The sequence below is a fragment of the Pelobates fuscus genome, chromosome 9, assembly GCF_036172605.1.
Source record: "Pelobates fuscus isolate aPelFus1 chromosome 9, aPelFus1.pri, whole genome shotgun sequence".
Lineage (NCBI taxonomy): Eukaryota > Metazoa > Chordata > Amphibia > Anura > Pelobatidae > Pelobates > Pelobates fuscus.
In genome coordinates, this window is record NC_086325.1 from 7,461,955 (window position 1) to 7,479,872 (window position 17,918).

General features: G+C 46.8%; 1 protein-coding gene across 1 annotated transcript in view; it reads left to right on the forward strand.

Moving 5' to 3' along the window:
* The window catches only part of ZC3H4 (zinc finger CCCH-type containing 4), a 37,571-nt gene that overhangs the window by 2,773 nt on the left and 16,880 nt on the right, over positions 1-17,918 (forward strand). Inside the window, exons 2-3 of the mRNA XM_063431049.1 lie at positions 8,030-8,240; positions 8,414-8,524. Coding sequence (XP_063287119.1) covers positions 8,030-8,240; positions 8,414-8,524 — 322 coding nt within the window. The remainder of the gene's footprint in view (positions 1-8,029; positions 8,241-8,413; positions 8,525-17,918) is intronic.

Here is a 17,918-nt window from a genome sequence, read left to right on the forward strand (position 1 = left end):
AGCTGTGATGTCAAATCTGAATAAAGCAGGAAAATGTAGCTATCAAGCGATTTCACTGCAAAATATAGGCCAACAAAGAGGTGGGAAATTGAGGAATATTTTAATTATGGCCTGCAGTTTGTTACCCTTGAAAATCTACACAACTCCTGGTTTAGGGAATAAATCCTACATTTTCCTGAAACTTATCTTATGGTCAGCTGATTTCTTCTGGTGGTTTGTGATCTACATACAGTGGGGCAATACTATTCCTGTCCTGCCCGACAGCATGGAAAGCATGGCAGAAGTGAGAGCATTAGCATTGTGGCTTGAAAAGGTGTTTATTCTTAATGACATCTGGGATTTTTGATCTCTGGAGGGAAATCTTCTAATCAAGATAAATGATTAGGGAAGTACAATTCTCTCCCCCATCTCTGCACACATTGTTTAGGGCACCGATATGCTCTGTGGAGTTATTATGGTGAAATCATTTTTTCAGAAAGCTTAGTTCGATGCAGTAAAGTAAACATTTTTGTAGGGTTGGATTGCAAACTTCAATGAGTACATTTTTGTGAGTGAGTTTAGTCGGCACCATGAATTATTGTAGATCAGTTGGATTTAGTATATTTTGAGGAAACCTTCTATATGGACAGTGCAAACAAACAAATGAGAATCTTGATAGATCTTTGTGCAATCTCCTTTTTGTGTGTTTTGTTATTCTGTTAATAAATGTGTGCGTGTATTTATAGAGCTGAACACTTGCAGTAAACAGGACCATTTCAAAGTGTTTGTCTTCAAAGCAGCCCCCCCACCCAGTGTGGTTTCTGTAGCTGAAACCCAACTTCCCAGTCTAGTCTGGTATGAGAGTCCTGGTTACATGTTAGCAGTCTCCTTTTATAGAATGTCATTGCTCAACGAGAAAACTGCTTCAACCGGCCAAGGATTTAGAGTTCAGTTATAACCAGACCAATCCGTGCTGTGTACGCCTGTTCCCGTGTGTTGCAATAGTTGAGTAACATGGGAGGGGTTTACTTGTTTTATTTTGTTTCTGTAAAATGGCTGCTTGGAAAGGGTGGGGGAGGTGGAATTGCAACCACTTCCCCCACCGAAAACTAATTGTATTACATGAGCCCGCCTGCTAAATACATTTGAATATGGCTCCCCACATAGACTTTCTCCTTGAGACCTAGACACATATATATACTTTTAATTACATTTTTCTTCCACCTTCTTTATTTTATAGCAGTTTGGCTGGTATGTTTCTGAAGCTGCCCTCCATTTTAACTCCAAAGCCTTGCCTCTCTGACCGACCTTTGAACCTGTCTTATGATTCATTTAGTTTGTGATCCCTCCCAACTTACCTCCTAAGTCCCATTACACGTCAGGAATCCCAATCCCATTTTATCCCCATTTCCTCTCTTGTTGGTCAAAGCCCACCCCACATATATTTATTTTTTTACAGTTTGTTTTTCTTCTTTAAGATCAGCCCCCTGAGTTTTATTAGAGATGATCAGAACTGAAAAAGCAGGAAGTTAAATGTTTTTTTTTATGTAATTTTTATGAATGTGACATCTCTCTGCAACATATCCACTTTTTCCTGTCCCACCTGTATCCTCACTTTGTAATGCAAGTCTTGAGATGGGATAGACCATGCTCGCTCGCTCTACATATCATAAATGCCTTTACTTCCAGATTTTAGTCCCCTTTCAGTGGCACAGGAAATATTACTGTGAACAATTACATATGTTCCTGAAAACACACAACTGTTTAATTCTGATGGCCAATAGCTGCAAAAGGAAATTTTAGATTGGAAGCTTGTTTGTATGTCAAATGTGTTTTGTTAGAATTAAACACATGTCTAGCATACCTAGTGCACAGCGCTGTGGTATATGTTGGCACCTTATAAATCAATGTAACATACAAATGTTTTGGCAGCCATACACTCAGCGCAAGTGTGGGTGGTTGTTTTAAAGAAATATTAAATCTTGTCTTTGGTCCCTATGGCATTGATATTGTTTGGCAAACCCATGGTTTTCCATAAAATTGTTGTGTAACTTGTCTGGATCTTAAATACTACCTAGGTTTATCAGCTTCCCCGCTAGTGAGAAATTCTAAAACTAGGATGACTGGTTTAGTTTTTAAGGAAATTCCTGAACGTATGATGTGCATGTTGATATATGTTCTCGCAGGGAATGTCTTTCTGTAGCCCTCGTTTGGGATTTGTGACTCTTCAGGAAATATACCAAATGCATGCTACCATGTAAAGTGCGGGTACAGTGCTCTTGGTAACGTGTAAAGTGCGTGCTGTCAGTTTAGCCGGGTACAGTCCCCTCGGTACCGTGTAAAGTGCGTGCTGACAGTATAGTGGGGATACAGTCCTCTTGGTACCATGTAAAGTGCGTGCTGTCAGTATAGTGGGGATACAGTCCTCTCGGTACTGTGCAAAGTGCGTGCTGTCAGTATAGTGGGAATACAGTCCTCTCGGTACCGTGTAAAGTGCGTGCTGTCGGTATAGCCGGGTACAGTCCTCTCGGTACCATGTAAAGTGCGTGATGTCAGTATAGTGGGAATACAGTCCTCTCGGTACTGTGCAAAGTGGGTGCTGTCAGTATAGTGGGAATGAATACAGTCCTCTCGGTACTGTGTAAAGTGCGTGCTGTCAGTATACTAAGGGAGTTCTAATATGAAGCGGTTTCCGCCCTGAAGAAACAAGTTCTCCCTCTTGTACACAGTCTATTGGCATTCAGCTCCTGTAGTGTGTGTGCACAAAGCTTGCATTCAGGCTGACATGAGCCCCCTAATGTGGAGTGTAGTTCTCACATCTAGATTAATCCTGCTTTGTTCCAGGCCAAACACATAGACAGTGATAGCAGATGGCCCTCCCGCCTTCTTGCAGTGTATTGAATTATGTGAAACGTGCTCTAGAACTGTAGATAGTATACATTCCAATTTGGCTTCCAGAACATTGAGTTGTGTGTAATTATTTATGTGAGAAATACAATAAGATCCCTGACACAAATACTTTCCTGAGCAATATAGCTGTGGCAAAAAAAATCTATTTTGTTGCAGATTGTGTGTAAAAACAGCAGCAAAAGTGTTATTTACAAGACTTCATTGAACTCTTCTCTGCTGTCCTGTATGTGCCAATATCTGCTCTGTAGGTAAAGTGGCGGTGTGTCCGCTCTGTAGGTAAAGTGGCGGTATGTCCGCTCTGTAGGTAAAGTGGCGGTGTGTCCGCTCTGTAGGTAAAGTGGCGGTGTGTCCGCTCTGTAGGTAAAGTGGCGGTGTGTCCGCTCTGTAGGTAAAGTGGCGGTGTGTCCGCTCTGTAGGTAAAGTGGCAAATTTGAGAGTAGAAGTTATACATGTGCTCTGTTTTCATGTATGAAGACAGTTTGGTTATCTTTATACTAGAGGTGCAAGGACAAAAACATGCTAAACTTAATCATGCTTAATATAGAACGGGGGTGCCAAAAAGGCAGATCCCCAAATATTTTTAAACTACAGCTTCCTTGATGCTTTGCTATTCTAGAGCATTCTAAAAGCATTATGGGAGTTGTAGTTCTGGGTATCTCGTTTTTGGGCACCCCTGGTGTAGACCATGCACCAATATTTATGCATTAGCCCTTATGTCCTCTTTATTTTATCATGTTCATTCTTCTAGTGCCTTGAAGTGAGGTGTGAGCTGGCCAGAGGTGCTAGGAGTTTAAATACTCTGACCTCTTTTGGTGTCAGGAAAGCCATTTGTAACTGTGATTTCCTTCCTGAATTCTTTATAGGTTAAGAATACCACAGGGCAGCATTATGTGTTTCCCCTCTCTCCTATCTGTCTTCCTTATAGGGGTAACATCAGAGCTCCGAGATCCCCTAGGAAATCTTTCTTTCTGGCTTATCGCCACATTAAGAAGGTTTACCTGGTATGAAGTGAGGATTTGTTTCCCATGTAGTTCTGTTAGATTTGCGGTATTTCTATGAAGTCTATATGAGTTGGGTAGCATGTGTTTGAAAGAGAGCACCACAAGGGACTGCAACTATGTAACCCATTAGTTGGGTGGCTGCTGTGGGCTCCTGAATTAGGCAGAATGGGTTGTGAGAGAGTCCATTTTAAGAATATTATTTAGATTTGTGACAGGTGTTTGCCCGTGGGTAAATATATAGAACTGCTAAATAAAAACAATCTCACTACACTGAATGATTGGCGAGCCGGTGCTTCCGTTTTGCTGTTTTTTAATTCAGCTGCACATGCATTCAATAGGTGAGAAATTCCCTGCAAAATGTACGCTGGGGCCCAGTCTGCATCATTTCCCTTTACAAAATGCAAGTAGATTTGAAAATACCCAACATTAGCAATGGCTGTTCTCCCCCCCTCCCCCCATGCCAGTTCCTCTTAGTAGCAGCTGTGGTTATAGTCCTCTCTATCGTGGCTTCCTCTGTACCCACACCCTGCACTGTATGTGTATGATTTGTGGCCATACAAATACTTCCTCCTATTGTGAATCAGCACATTGCAAACTAGCCTTGTGACTAGGCTTTCAGTGAGGCCTTTGTACTATTGACAGGTTTGCTGTTTCTTTGAATTTGTTCTGTTCCTTTGTAGTGCGTTGCTGGTAGCCTACCACTCATGACTTTAGGTTTGAAACTCATTTGGGCAGGGTGCTGCTCTTCACCTACTGTTCCCATGTGTCAAGCATATTTTGTTAGAATTTAATGTTTGTTTGGTTTACCTGTTCTACAGAGCTGCCGACTATGTTGGTGCTATATAAATAATTGGGGTGGTTAAATCTGGCGCAGTGTGTTTGTAGTTTATGAAAGTCTGTACTGGCAATCGTTCAGCTCTCACAGTATCAGATTAGACACCAAGCTGTTGTAGGACTTCAAATCCCAAGATGTCTCCCAATGGTTTGTAATCTCCCTGTATTAAAGCATTATGTCCTTATGGTGTGCTCCCCTGGTGGGATAGCCTGGCCTGAGCTTTTAATGTTGTGGTTTTGATGCTAACACGTTCTAAAATGAGATGTTATGGGTTTAATTGTGAACCGATGGATCTCTTGCTGCTCTTTTTCATTTTCCAGGTGTATACTTGGGAGAATTGTCAGTTCTCACCAGATAATGTAGGCGAATCCCTTAACTAGTAATTTCTCCTGCCATTAACACTGCAATCTCTCCGCTGAGATGCTAATGAATGCTCTTTGGGTTGCTTTAGTAGTAATGCTGTTAATTAACCTCTCCAGTACCAGGGATGTAAACCACACTGTGCCAGTCTAGCACTGAAAGGGTGTAAATTGTTTGTTGTATGCTTTGCACAGTGGTTGTGGTACAGTCGTTTGCCTCATTAGTTAGCCTTGTTAATAAACACACCGTGGATTTATTTTGTAACAAACAGGAGGTGGTTGGACCACTGTACATTATTTATGTAAGTTTTCCAAAATCTCTTAACATGAAGTGCAACCGTGCCCTGTTTTAAGCAAATGTGCTGTGCAAGGACATGTCGCAGATTGCAACCCAACACCCCTGTCACTCATTGCAGGCTGTGGGGAGCAGCAAACAAGCAGGAGAATTGCGATAGATTTTTAAAAAAGCAGAACACTGTTATATACTTTAACTCCGCTTTCACCTCATTGCACGCCTATATAATAGTGTCAACTAACCTGTGGCACTGCAGATATTTGCCACCAGTTGCATTTTCTTTGAAGCTCAATCAGTGTATATAGCCTGGCTGAATAATGGGATGAAATGTTATGTATAAACTACTACAAGATGACTGATCATCGTGGGAAATGACTGTCTGTTACTGTTATCTAGGTATGTTTGTTGGTCATAATACACCGGACAGAATTATAAACGCAACACTTTTTTTTTGCCCGCATTTTTCATGAGCTGAACTCAAAGATCTAAGATTTTTTCTATGTACACTAAAGGCCTATTTCTCTAACAAATCTGTCTAAATCTGTGTTAGTGAGCACTTTACATTCAATTTACTGGCAACAGCTCTGGTGGACATTCCTGCAGTCGGCATGCCAATTGCATGCTCCCTCAAAACATGCGACATCTGTGGCATTGTGCTGTGTGATAAAACTGCCCATTTCAGAGTGGCCTTTTATTATGGCCAGCCTAAGGCACACCTGTGCAATAATCATGCTGTCTAATCAGCATCTTGCTATGCCACACCTGTGCAATAATCATGCTGTCTAATCAGCATCTTGCTATGCCACACCTGTGCAATAATCATGCTGTCTAATCAGCATCTTGCTATGCCACACCTGTGCAATAATCATGCTGTCTAATCAGCATCTCGATATGCCACACCTGTGAGGTGCATGGATTATCTCGGCAAAGGAGAAGTGCTCACTAACGCAGATTTAGACAGATTTGTGAACAATATTTGAGAGAAATAGGCCTTTTGTGTACATAGAAAAAGTCTTAGATCTTGGAGTTCAGCTCATGAAAAATGGGGCAAAAACAAAAGTGTCGCATTTACAATTTTGGCACACCAAGCTGACCGGATATTTGCAAAAATGTTGCAGAACTGCTGAACGCTGTTGGAGAAAGTCTCACTCTGCACCTGACTTCATCCACTATAAATCTATGCTGCGCTCCTACACTCTGGCTCTTTCCTCTGCAAAAGTAAATTACTTCAATACCCTCATAACCACACTGTCCTGCCAACCCAAATGGCTATATCACACTTTTAATGCTCTCCTTCGCCCTGTTGCTCCCCCCCTCCTACCACCCTGTCCGCCTCAAACTTTGCAACTCCCTTCACTGAGAAGATTTCTACAATCATGGAAGAGATCTCTAATCTCTCTCCCTCCCCTTACAATACATCACCCAACCCCACTCACTCCACTACTCTATGCTCATTCACACCTACTACAACACTGAGCAGGGCCCCCAATCCCTCTGTTACTGTGTCACTATACCCCACTCCCTCTAGCATGTAAACTCACTGAGCAGGGCCTCAATCCCTCTGTTACTGTGTCACTATACCCCACTCCCTCTAACATGTAATCTCACTGAGCAGGGCCTCAATCCCTCTGTTACTGTGTCACTATACCCCACTCCCTCTAACATGTAATCTCACTGAGCAGGTCCTCAATCCCTCTGTTACTGTGTCACTATACCCCACTCCCTCTAGCATGTAAACTCACTGAGCAGGGCCCTCAATCCCTCTGTTACTGTCACTATACCCCACTCCCTCTAGCATGTAACCTCACTGAGCAGGGCCCTCAATCCCTCTGTTACTGTGTCACTATACCCCACTCCCTCTAACATGTAAACTCACTGAGCAGGGCCTCAATCCCTATGTTACTGTCACTAAACCCCACTCCCTCTAACATGTAAACTCACTGAACATGGCCCTCAATCCCTCTGTTACTGTGTCACTATACCCCACTCCCTCTAACATGTAAACTCACTGAGCAGGCCCTCAATCCCTCTGTTACTGTGTCACTATACCCCACTCCCTCTAACATGTAAACTCACTGAGCAGGGCCCTCAATCCCTCTTGCTGTGTCACTATACTCCACTCCCTCTAACATGTAAACTTACTGAGCAGGGCTCTCAATCTCTCTGTTCCTGTGCGTCTATTTGTCTGGTTACAATTACGTGTCTGTTAGTCCATCTATTGCACAACGCTATATAAATAATAAAATAATAATAATTTAAATTAAGCATGAACACTTAGTGATACATACAATTTTTAGTTCAGAAATACTCTACTTCCTGCAGTCAGTGCTGGCCCAGCTCGGGCAGAATTGGTGTACTACTTGGTACATGCACTGTTTACTGAACGTAGAGTGCTCGTAGACATCATATTTATTACTTTGATATTGATTTCTGAACATTGTGGTGGTTCATCCTGGCCTGTGGTACTTAATGTAGAGGGCAGGACACTTTGGTGTATCAGAACACGGTGTGTGTATCAGTTGGCTTTCCATGTTTTTCTGGATTTTGTTTTGTCTTGATTACTCGGCAGGTGTCTGACCTGCTCAATGCCCCTGCCTAAGCTCTCTTTAAATGTCTTCTTTTTCTGACTCTCCCCTTATTCTCTGTGCAGGGAGGACGGTGAACTGGAAGAAGGCGAGCTTGAAGATGACGGTGGAGAGGATGGAGGTCGTGAGGCTGCAGAGCCTCAGGCTCCCCAAGAAAAGGGAGAAAAGCACCACAGTGACTCGGACGAGGAGAAAGCTCACCGCAGGATGAAAAGGAAACGCAGGAAGGAGAAGGAGAAACGAAGAGCAAAGAAGAAAAGGAAGTCCAAACACAAGGTATTCAGAGAGAATATTTACCTTATGGGCAAACACAAGGTAGCCTGATCTTTGATTGGAACCTTCCCTGACGCACCTTATCCCTTCTTAAATATCTGATATATGAATGCAAATGGGCTATTTCTGGTTTCATGAATTTTTATTTTATTTATTTTTGTTGCTGTTTGTTTCAGCGTCACGCATCCTCCAGCGAAGACTTTTCCGACTATAGCGATGAATCTGACTTCAGTCCTAGCGAGAAAGCTCATCGGAAATATCGCGAATACAGTCCCACCTTCCCTCCGGTAAGTACTCAATAGTATTTGGAATTATATGGGCAGCAGAGGGTGTTTTTATTTATATTATCATTGGACAGACAGCCTTTTTTACCTCTGGCAAATTCCATTTAAAGCTATAAATCATCATAAAGATAGTGTACCTGTGTAAAGGGTACTGGGGATACCTGAGAAGGTATTGAGATATCAGCAAGAGGCTTAGAGAGATTGAAAACAAAACATTATTTTTTTTTGTAAATATATTTTTATTGTCATTTTCATATATTCAATGTGAGACTCACAGGTCTCAATCGTTGTAAACAATATATAAATCGAGACTCGCAGGTCTCTTTAAGTTAAGCAAACAAAGCACAACGTGTGCTATAAGATATAGGTTGGAAGTGGAGCACACAGGCCCCCGACAGTGGTGGACACGCAGGTCCTATCAAAAGTGAGCCTTGGTTAGGTTTTTGGTAAAACATTCGTACGTCCCTCTGGGTTTAACTGCATATTAGGTTATCCCTAGTAGTTGTCATGGTGCTTAAATACAAAACGAATGTATCTGCGGTTCATAGGGTAAGGGGGTTAGGTGACCAAATGTTCAAAACATCTCTCAGTCACTGTAGGTGAGCTTTGTGTGTCTGCGTGGCTGCCTGAGCCGTCGTACAGTGATCATACGTGTCTCTGTGCTGTCGGGGCATTTGCCTACGGCCTTAATGGAGGATGTGGGAAATGTTAGGGGGGGGGGGAAGCAGGGGATGGGGGGGGGGATTCTAAAGGTGGGGGGGGTATGAGGCTCCGTGGTAGGTTGGGTGGGTGGGGTGGTAGGGTCAGTCCGTCCCGTCGTGTGAGTCTCCCGTTTCCAGATGAGTGGTGAAGTCTGTCCGTATAGTGGTTACTATCCAGTGCGTCCAGGTCTCCATATATTTCCCAGTGGTATTGGTGGCTCCTGAGTGGAGTTCTTCTATAGCCCTGAGGTCCTCCATTTGGTTGAACCAGGCTTTTAGGGGTGGGGGTCTGTCCTGTCTCCAGTATTGAGGGATGATCTGCTTTGCTACATTGAGGATCCTAATTGTCAGGGATTTTTTATACCTAGATCTAGGTGTTGTCGTGTGGTGTAACAGCATCGCCGCTGGGTCCAGCGGTGGTGGTGCATCTGACAACCTCGACAGGATATCATGAATAGACTTCCAAAATGGTGTTATCTTACGGCAGTCCCACCATAGATGTAGTGTGGTGCCTGTAGCCTCTCCACATCTCCAACACAGGTCGGAGTGTGAGGGGTCTATGGCATGTAATCTGTGTGGGGTGCGGTACCAATGGCTCAATAGTTTAAATGCCGTCTCTTGTGTCTTCGAAAAGGTGGAGCAGTGGTGTGTTAGATAGCAAATTTTGTCCCATTCTGTCTCTGTAAATGTCCTCCCCAGGATCGTTTCCCATGTTCCCTTAAAGGCTGGAGTCTCTGTGGGGGTCTCCCTCTGTAGCAGTGAGTACAGGATTGAAATGCTGTGGGGAAGGGGGTCAGGTTGGATACAGTAGTCCTCGAAGGTGGTCGGTTCCCTAGCGTAGTTCTGTCCTCCGGGCAGTGAGTCAATGTAGTTCGAAAGTTGTTTGTATTTAAAAGTTTGCATGAATGTGGGGTGTGTGCGTTCCGTCAGTTGTGTGAGTGTTTTCCGTCCGTTATGTGTGTGTATGTGGTGTAGTCTGGGGATTGGGTTGTGTATGAGGTCTCTGAAGGCCTTTGGATCCAGCCCGGGTGGAAAGTCTCGGTCATGGATAAGTGGTAGCAAGGGTGAGGGGTGTCGGGTGAGGCCATGTACCCGGGACGCTCTGTGCCATACCCGTAGGGTATGTTGCGCCAGAGAGGAGCATCCCCGACCCAGGCCCCCTCCGGAGCACCATGGTAGGGTCGACACCGGCCCCGCTGTCTCAGTCTCTTCCACCGTTTTCCACTGTTTGTGGACGTTGGTCTTGGTCCAGTCTAGGACCCTCCGTAGGTGGCCAGCCGTGTAATATAGATAGAAGTCGGGGATGGCCAACCCCCCCCTCTCCTTAGGCAGAGTGAGGGTCTGGTACTTGAGACGTGGTCTTTTCCCGTTCCATATATACGCGCTAGTCGGCGTGCGTAAGGCAGTGAAGAATCTTTTAGGGATTGTTATGGGGAGTGTCTGGAATAGGTAGAGTAATCGTGGGAGAAGGTTCATTTTAATTACCTGAACCCTTCCCAGCCACGATATATGTGGGTGAGACCATTCGGTTAGTTCCCTTTTGAAAGTGTTCAGTATAGGGGAGAAGTTTTCTCTGTATATGTCTTCTTTCTGTCTAGTTAGCCATGTGCCTAGGTAACGTATTTTATGTTCTGCCCATTGGAATGGGAAGCTGGGGCGGATGGGGGTAATTCTGTTGTCAGGTAAGTCTACATTCAGTATGTGGGATTTGGAGTAATTTATTTTGAGGTTGGAGATGTGTCCGAATGTCTTGAAGGATTGCAGAATGTTGGGGAGAGAGATCTCCGGTTTCGTAACGTAAAAGAGGAGATCATCCGCGTATGCGGCCACTTTGTGATGTGTGTCTCTTGTGTGTATGCCCGTTATGTCGTGGTGTTCTCTGATGGCTATCATAAAGGGTTCAAGGGCAAGGACGAAGAGCAGTGGGGAAAGTGGGCAACCCTGACGGGTGCCGTTGTGTATCGGGAATTCTTCCGTCAGTGCCCCGTTTACTATGACATGAGCCGTGGGCTCATCATACATGGCTGTGATCCAGTCCTGCATGTGGGGTCCCAGACCTATTTGGCCCAAGATCTGGAATAGGTACTCCCATCCCACTCTGTCGAAGGCCTTCTCCGCGTCCGTGGACAGAAGGAGAAGGCCTCCGGCGTCGCAGGTCTTGTTGTGCATAAGGGCAAGGGTTCGAATGGTATTGTCTCGCGCTTCATGGTCTGTGACAAAACCGACTTGGTCGGGGTGCACTAGTGTGGGAATGTGTGGCTGCAGGCGACCGGCGAGCATCTTCGCCATCAACTTAATGTCACAGTTGATGAGGGAGATGGGCCTGTAGTTCCCGCAGTGCTCCGCGTCCTTGCCCTCCTTTGGAATGATAGTAATGTGTGCTGTCAACGCCTGTTTGGGGAAATGGTGACCTTCTCTAATCGAGTTAAAGGAGGCCAGCATAGGTTGGTACAATTTGTCTGCGAAGTGCTTGTAGTAGCAAAGAGGCAGGCCGTCGGGGCCCGGACTCTTGCCAGGTTTAGTTCCTTTAATCGCCCTCGATAGCTCCTCAATTGAGAAGGGTTCATCGAGCTGGTCGGCCACCTGTTGGTCTAGTACGGGTAGTTTATGGGTCGTCAGATATTGTCGGATGGAGTCTTTTAGGTGGGCGGCCGCCATCTCCGACTTCGGTCGGGGAAGCGAGTAGAGTTCTGAGTAGTAAGTCTTTATCGTTTGCATGATTTCGGATGGTAGGCGGCGCGTCACTCCCTGTTTGTCTCGTATTTTATTGATGTATGTCATTTGGCGCCGTTTCGCCAGCATCCTGGCTAAGAGCTTGCCACTCTTATTGCCGTGTAGGGAGAAAAAGGCTCTATGTCTAAGGGCTTCTCTATGGTGTTTGGACTGGATCAGGGAGGTCAGGTCTCGTCGCAGTTGTAGGAGTTGTGTGTGAAGGGCCGGGGATTGGTTTTGTTTGTGAAGCGTGTCGTGTTGATGTATGTCTGTTATAAGTTCTGTGATTTGGGCTTCCCGTTGTTTCTTGAGTTCTGCACCCTTTTGTATGAAGTGTCCCCGTATGACGCTTTTGTGTGCTTCCCATCTAATTGTCGGTGAGGTGTCCTCTGGTGCGTTGTCCTGAAAGTAGTCGGTCAAAACTCTGTCAAAGTGTGTGGTCATGTCTTGGCGTGATAGCAGGTATTCGTTCAGTCTCCATTTGGTCATTGCGGGTCTAAGGAGCGGGGATCGGAGGGTGATAAGGACTGGAGCGTGGTCTGACCAAGTCGCTACTCCAATCTTTGCGTCTCGTATTAAGGAGAGGTGGTAGTGTGTGGTGAGAAAGTAGTCTATGCGAGTGTATGTCCGGTAGGGGTGGGAGTAGAATGTATAGTCTCGTTCGTCCGGGTGATGTGCCCTCCAGCAGTCAATTAGTCTGTGGCTATTCAGTAGGGAGGTTATTGCTCTAAGGTGTTGTCTGGGGAGGTGGGAGGTGCCCGTGGAGCTGTCCCAGGTTGGGTCTATGGCAACGTTTAAGTCGCCCCCTATTATGAGGACCCCCTCTGTGAAAGCGTGGAGCTTCCGCAGAGTGCTTTTAAGGTAGCGGTGGTGTTTGTAGTTCGGTGCGTACAAAGTGGCAAAGGTGTAAAGGTGGTCGGATATTGTGCCTTTTACAAAGAGGAATCTCCCTTCCCTGTCAGTCATGCTTGCCTTCTCCACAAACGGTATTTTCTTATTAAATAGTATCGCCACCCCCCTGGATTTTCCTTCGTGGAAGTCACTGTAGTATCCTGTTGGGAAGTGATGGTTAGTCAGCTTGGGCCTGTCCCCATCTCTAAAGTGGGTCTCCTGTATCATTACTACAGATGCTTTCTGCGAGTGAAAGTCCCGCAGTGCCCCTGACCTCTTCTCCGGTTTGTTAAGCCCTTTGGCGTTTATGGAGAGGATAGTGAGGTCGCACGGCAGTAGTGGTCCGTCGGTCATCGTGGGATGCGTGTACTTGTCTGTGTCGGGTCCGGTCAGTGTGTGTCGTGGGCCAGTCGGGTCGTCCGGTAGAGGAGGGGAAGGAGGGAGGGGGACGGGGGGGGGGGGAGGACAGGTATAGGGCGGGAAGGGAAAGGGAATCTAGGCGGGGAAACTATGTACAGTGAACCAAGCAGCCACTCGGTGTTGGCTGTCTAAAGGTCGAGCGTCGGGGGACAAGGAGTGGTGGGGTCCACCAGTGGTCCACCAAGTCCCGTCCACCTGTCTGTGGGCGCTCTCTTCCTATTGGGGAAAACGGAGGAGGCCGAGGGTCTCCGTGTGATTCCCGCCCGGGAATCCCGGGGTTGTGTGGCCTCCCGTGCCCTCACACCCCTGGCTCTCGTGTGTCGGGTCTCACCTGGAACCTCCAGCCCCCCTACGGCTTCAAATGTGTGTGGTGGGTGAGTGATTGTTAGTTTCATCCTCGTCCTAAACTCGTATTGGCCTGAGGCCCTCAGTGGGTAGGGTTTGTTGCTTTGGGCGTTTGGTATTGGTGTGGCGTGTGGCCCGGTGGGCAGGTCAGTGAGCATCAACAAACAATAATAGTTGAAAAAACATATTAAGCAAGTATAACAGTTTAAATGAGCTTATTAAACAAGCATATATTGAACAGTTTATCTACCTAAGAAAAAGTCCCGTTTCCCCATTCCTCAGGATTGGTTTCGGTTTTCCCATGCTACTCTACGGGTGTAAGTCCTATTCTGTTCCCTTGGTTTGTGAGGAGGTTAGGACAGTATACGACTCTCATGGTGTGGGTGGGAGGGGGTACCCCATTCGTGATTTTAGCGGTTGTCGGGGGTGGGTTCAGATTCCAAGTTTGTATTCTTTAGCGTCTCGCACCCATCCCTAGTTCGAAGTAGGCCCTGTACTCGTCCTCCGCCCTCTGGTTTTGGTGTTGAGTTAACTCCCCTGTTGCTATCGAGGAGGGGGGTCGTACCCCGGGTGAACCGCACCAGCATCGGCCCCCGCCTCTGCTCCCCCACCGGTTCCTTGCAGGGCGGTATCACCTCCGCGGCGCGGTCCAGCCAGGGACGCCCCCCTCGCCCCTCCGCTAGGGGGGGTTCGCTAAGGTCGTCTCAGGACGTGTGTCTGGGCTAGGGGGTAGTGATGGTGGGCCGATTATGATTTGCTCGGGTGTGAGCTACCTGCCTCTCACGGAGTTGTATCTCTAGCGGGGACCCCGGCTGTCACAGGGCAAACCCTCTGGTGTTAGTGTTGAATTAACTCCCCTATAGCTATCAAGGAGGGGGGTCGTGCCCTGGGTGAGCCGCACCAGCATCGGCCCCCGCCTCTGCTCCCCCACCGGTTCCTCGCAGGGCGGTGTCGCCTCTGCGGTACGGTCCAGCCAGGGACGTCCCCCTCACCCCTCCACCAGGGGGGGGTTCGCTAAAGTCGACTTAGGTCGTGCGTCTGGACTAGGGGGTGGTGATGGTGGGCTGGTTAGGACTTACTCGGGTGTGAGCTACCTGTCTCACACGGAATTGTATCTCTAGCGGGGTCCCAGGCTGCCTCAGGGCATGTAGCTTCCCTCCCCCCATCCCCCCCTCCCCAACCCCCCCCCGTTACTTGTTGTAATGAATCAAGTGGAGTCTAGTGGAACAAAAGGAAAAAGTCTCGTATGTGGTGCATGGGTGGTCTTAGTCTCTGAGTTCATGGAGCGTAGTAAATACTTGCAGTTAGGATCAGAGGTAGAAATGTCTCTCGGCTTAAGAGGTTGCTCCTGATTGGCGTATGGTCTGGGCTCTGGTTCTCCGTTGTCTGCGGGGTTGTGAGACCGTTCCTGGGTGGAAGGAGTAGAATGTCATCGGGTCTGGCCATGTGAGCTGAATAGGCGGTAGTTGCAGTTCAGTAGTCAGGTCTGCTAGGTCCTCTGGGGTTCTCACCACAAATAAGCCGTTGGGAGTGGAAGCTTGTAGTCCTGAGGGATAAGTCCATCGGTAGCGTATTTTGTTAGATTGTAGGACACGAGTCAGGGGTTTAAGTGTCCTTCTGTAGGCCAGAGTTGCTGGCGACAGGTCAGGGTACAGTTGTAGGGGTGTGCCGTTCAACAGGACCCGGTCTGATTCTCGGGCCTGTCTCAGGATGTCCTCCTTTAGTTGGTAGCTCGCTAGGCAGCAGATTGTGTCTCTGGGAGGGGACTCCGGGGGGCCCCTAGGTCTCAGGGCCCTGTGTGCCCGCACAAATTCGATGTGCGTGGTTTCAGGCCTTCCAAGGAGCCTGTTGAATAGTCCCATTAGTGTTACGCGGATCGGGGTAGTCTGATCCAGTTCTTCCGGAATCCCCCTCACCCTGATGTTTTGTCTGCGTCCCCTATTATCTAGGTCTTCGAGGTGTAGGGCCATCTGGCGTAGTTGTGCCTCATGTACCTTCAGGGTATTTGTAGTGGCGTTTTGTGTGGCAGTCAGATGGTCACTATCCGCTTCCAGCTGGGATACCTTTTGGTGCAGGCCCTGTAGTTCTTCTCGGAGGGAGTGGAGCTCTGCCGTGATGGAGTTTCGGAGCTCAGAGTTCGCCTCCTTGAGGTCTGCCTTGGTTGGTAGTGCCCGGATTAAAGTCACCCAGTCCGGTGTATGCTCTGGGTGGGGGTTGGTGTCGGTGGTGTCCGTGCAGGGTTCTGCGGTTGGGGAATGAGGGTGCGAGGCCCACGAGGTCCCGGAATCCGTCGAGGCCTGTGAAGCCAGGTCCGCCGGGGTTTTCAGGTATTTGTGCAATGTGGACGCCGGGGTGCCCTTGGTTGTGTCTGCGGGCTTACCAGCGCGTGATGAGCGATGTGTTTTGCCCATTTTGTATTTGTAGGGAGTGGATGGACGAGGATTTAAGATAAGCCTGCGGGGAGCTCTCAGATTAAACCAAAACATTATTTATTATATATTGTTAGATATTAAAAATTGCAAAAAAAAATAGCAATCACCCAGAGTGTGAACACACAAACTAAATAAATAGTGGAAACCTAAGATGAAAATAAATAACAACTATAGTAAATGAAAAACATGGCTTGATGGCTTATAATAAAAAAATGCTAAGTTGCACTATATATATATATATATATATATATATATATATATATATATATATATATATATATATATATATATATATATATACATACAGGGGCGTATTAGCCGCGAGGCAAACAAGGCATTTGCCTTGGGCGGCATTTTTCAGGGGGCGGCAAAAAAAGCCGCCCCCAAATGCCCAGGGCAAATGCCTTGTTAGCCTTTCGGCTAACAAGGCATGCTGGGCGGCCGGCGGGCTGCTGGGCAGTGCGGGTAGGTGGGCGGCCGGCGAGGGAGCACTTCCTCTGAGCGGTCTGCTCAGCTCCCTCGCGCGCCGCAGAGTGAGGCTGGGAGCCGGAATATGACGTCATATTCCGGCTCCGCCTCCCAGCCTCACTCTGCGGCGCGCGAGGGAGCTGAGCAGACCGCTCAGAGGAAGTGCTCCCTCGCCGGCCGCCCACCTACCCGCACTGCCCAGCAGCCACTGGACCACCAGGGAGACAGATACCCCCCCCCCCCAGCATTCCCAAAGGTAAGGAGGCTGGGGGGGTTAAATGTAAAAAAAAATTATGTATTAAATATGTGAGTGAGTGAGTGTGTTTGTATGTCTGTTAGTGTGTTTGTGTTTGTATGTCTGTTAGTGTGTTTGTATGTCTGTTAGTGTGTTTGTATGTCTGTTAGTGTGTTTGTATGTCTGTTAGTGTGTTTGTATGTCTGTTAGTGTGTTTGTATGTCTGTTAGTGTGTTTGTATGTCTGTTAGTGTGTTTGTATGTCTGTTAGTGTGTGTGTATGTCTGTTAGTGTGTGTGTATGTCTGTTAGTGTGTCTGTGTGTGTGTGTCTGTTAGTGTGTGTGTGTGTGTGTCTGTTAGTGTGTGTGTGTGTGTCTGTTAGTGTGTGTGTGTGTGTCTGTTAGTGTGTGTGTGTGTGTCTGTTAGTGTGTGTGTGTATGTCTGTTAGTGTGTGTGTGTATGTCTGTTAGTGTGTGTGTGTATGTCTGTTAGTGTGTGTGTGTATGTCTGTTATTGTGTGGGTATGTCTGTTATTGTGTGGGTCTGTGTGTGTCTGTTAGTGTGTGTGTGTATATGTCAGTGTGTGTTAGTGTGTGTGTATGTCTGTTAGTGTGTGTGTCTGTGTGTGTCTGTTAGTGTGTGTGTGTATGTCTGTTAGTGTGTGTGTGTATGTCTGTTAGTGTGTGTGTGTATGTCTGTTAGTGTGTGTGTGTATGTGTGTGTCTGTTAGTGTGTGTGTGTATGTGTGTGTCTGTTAGTGTGTGTGTGTATGTGTGTGTCTGTTAGTGTGTGTGTGTATGTGTCTGTAAGTGTGTGTCTGTAAGTGTGTGTCTGTTAGTGTGTGTTTTAGTGTGTGCGTATGTCAGTGTGTGCGTATGTCAGTGTGTGTGTGTGTGTGTGTTAGTGTGTGTGTTAGTGTGTGTGTTAGTGTGTGTGTTAGTGTGTGTGTTAGTGTGTGTGTTAGTGTGTGTGTTAGTGTGTGTGTTAGTGTGTGTGTTAGTGTGTGTGTTAGTGTGTGTGTTAGTGTGTGTGTTAGTGTGTGTGTTAGTGTGTGTGTTAGTGTGTGTTAGTGTGTGTGTTAGTGTGTGTGTTAGTGTGTGTGTTAGTGTGTGTGTTAGTGTGTGTGTTAGTGTGTGTGTGTATGTTAGTGTGTGTGTATCTGCTAGTGAGTGTGTGCGTATTTGTCAGTGAAT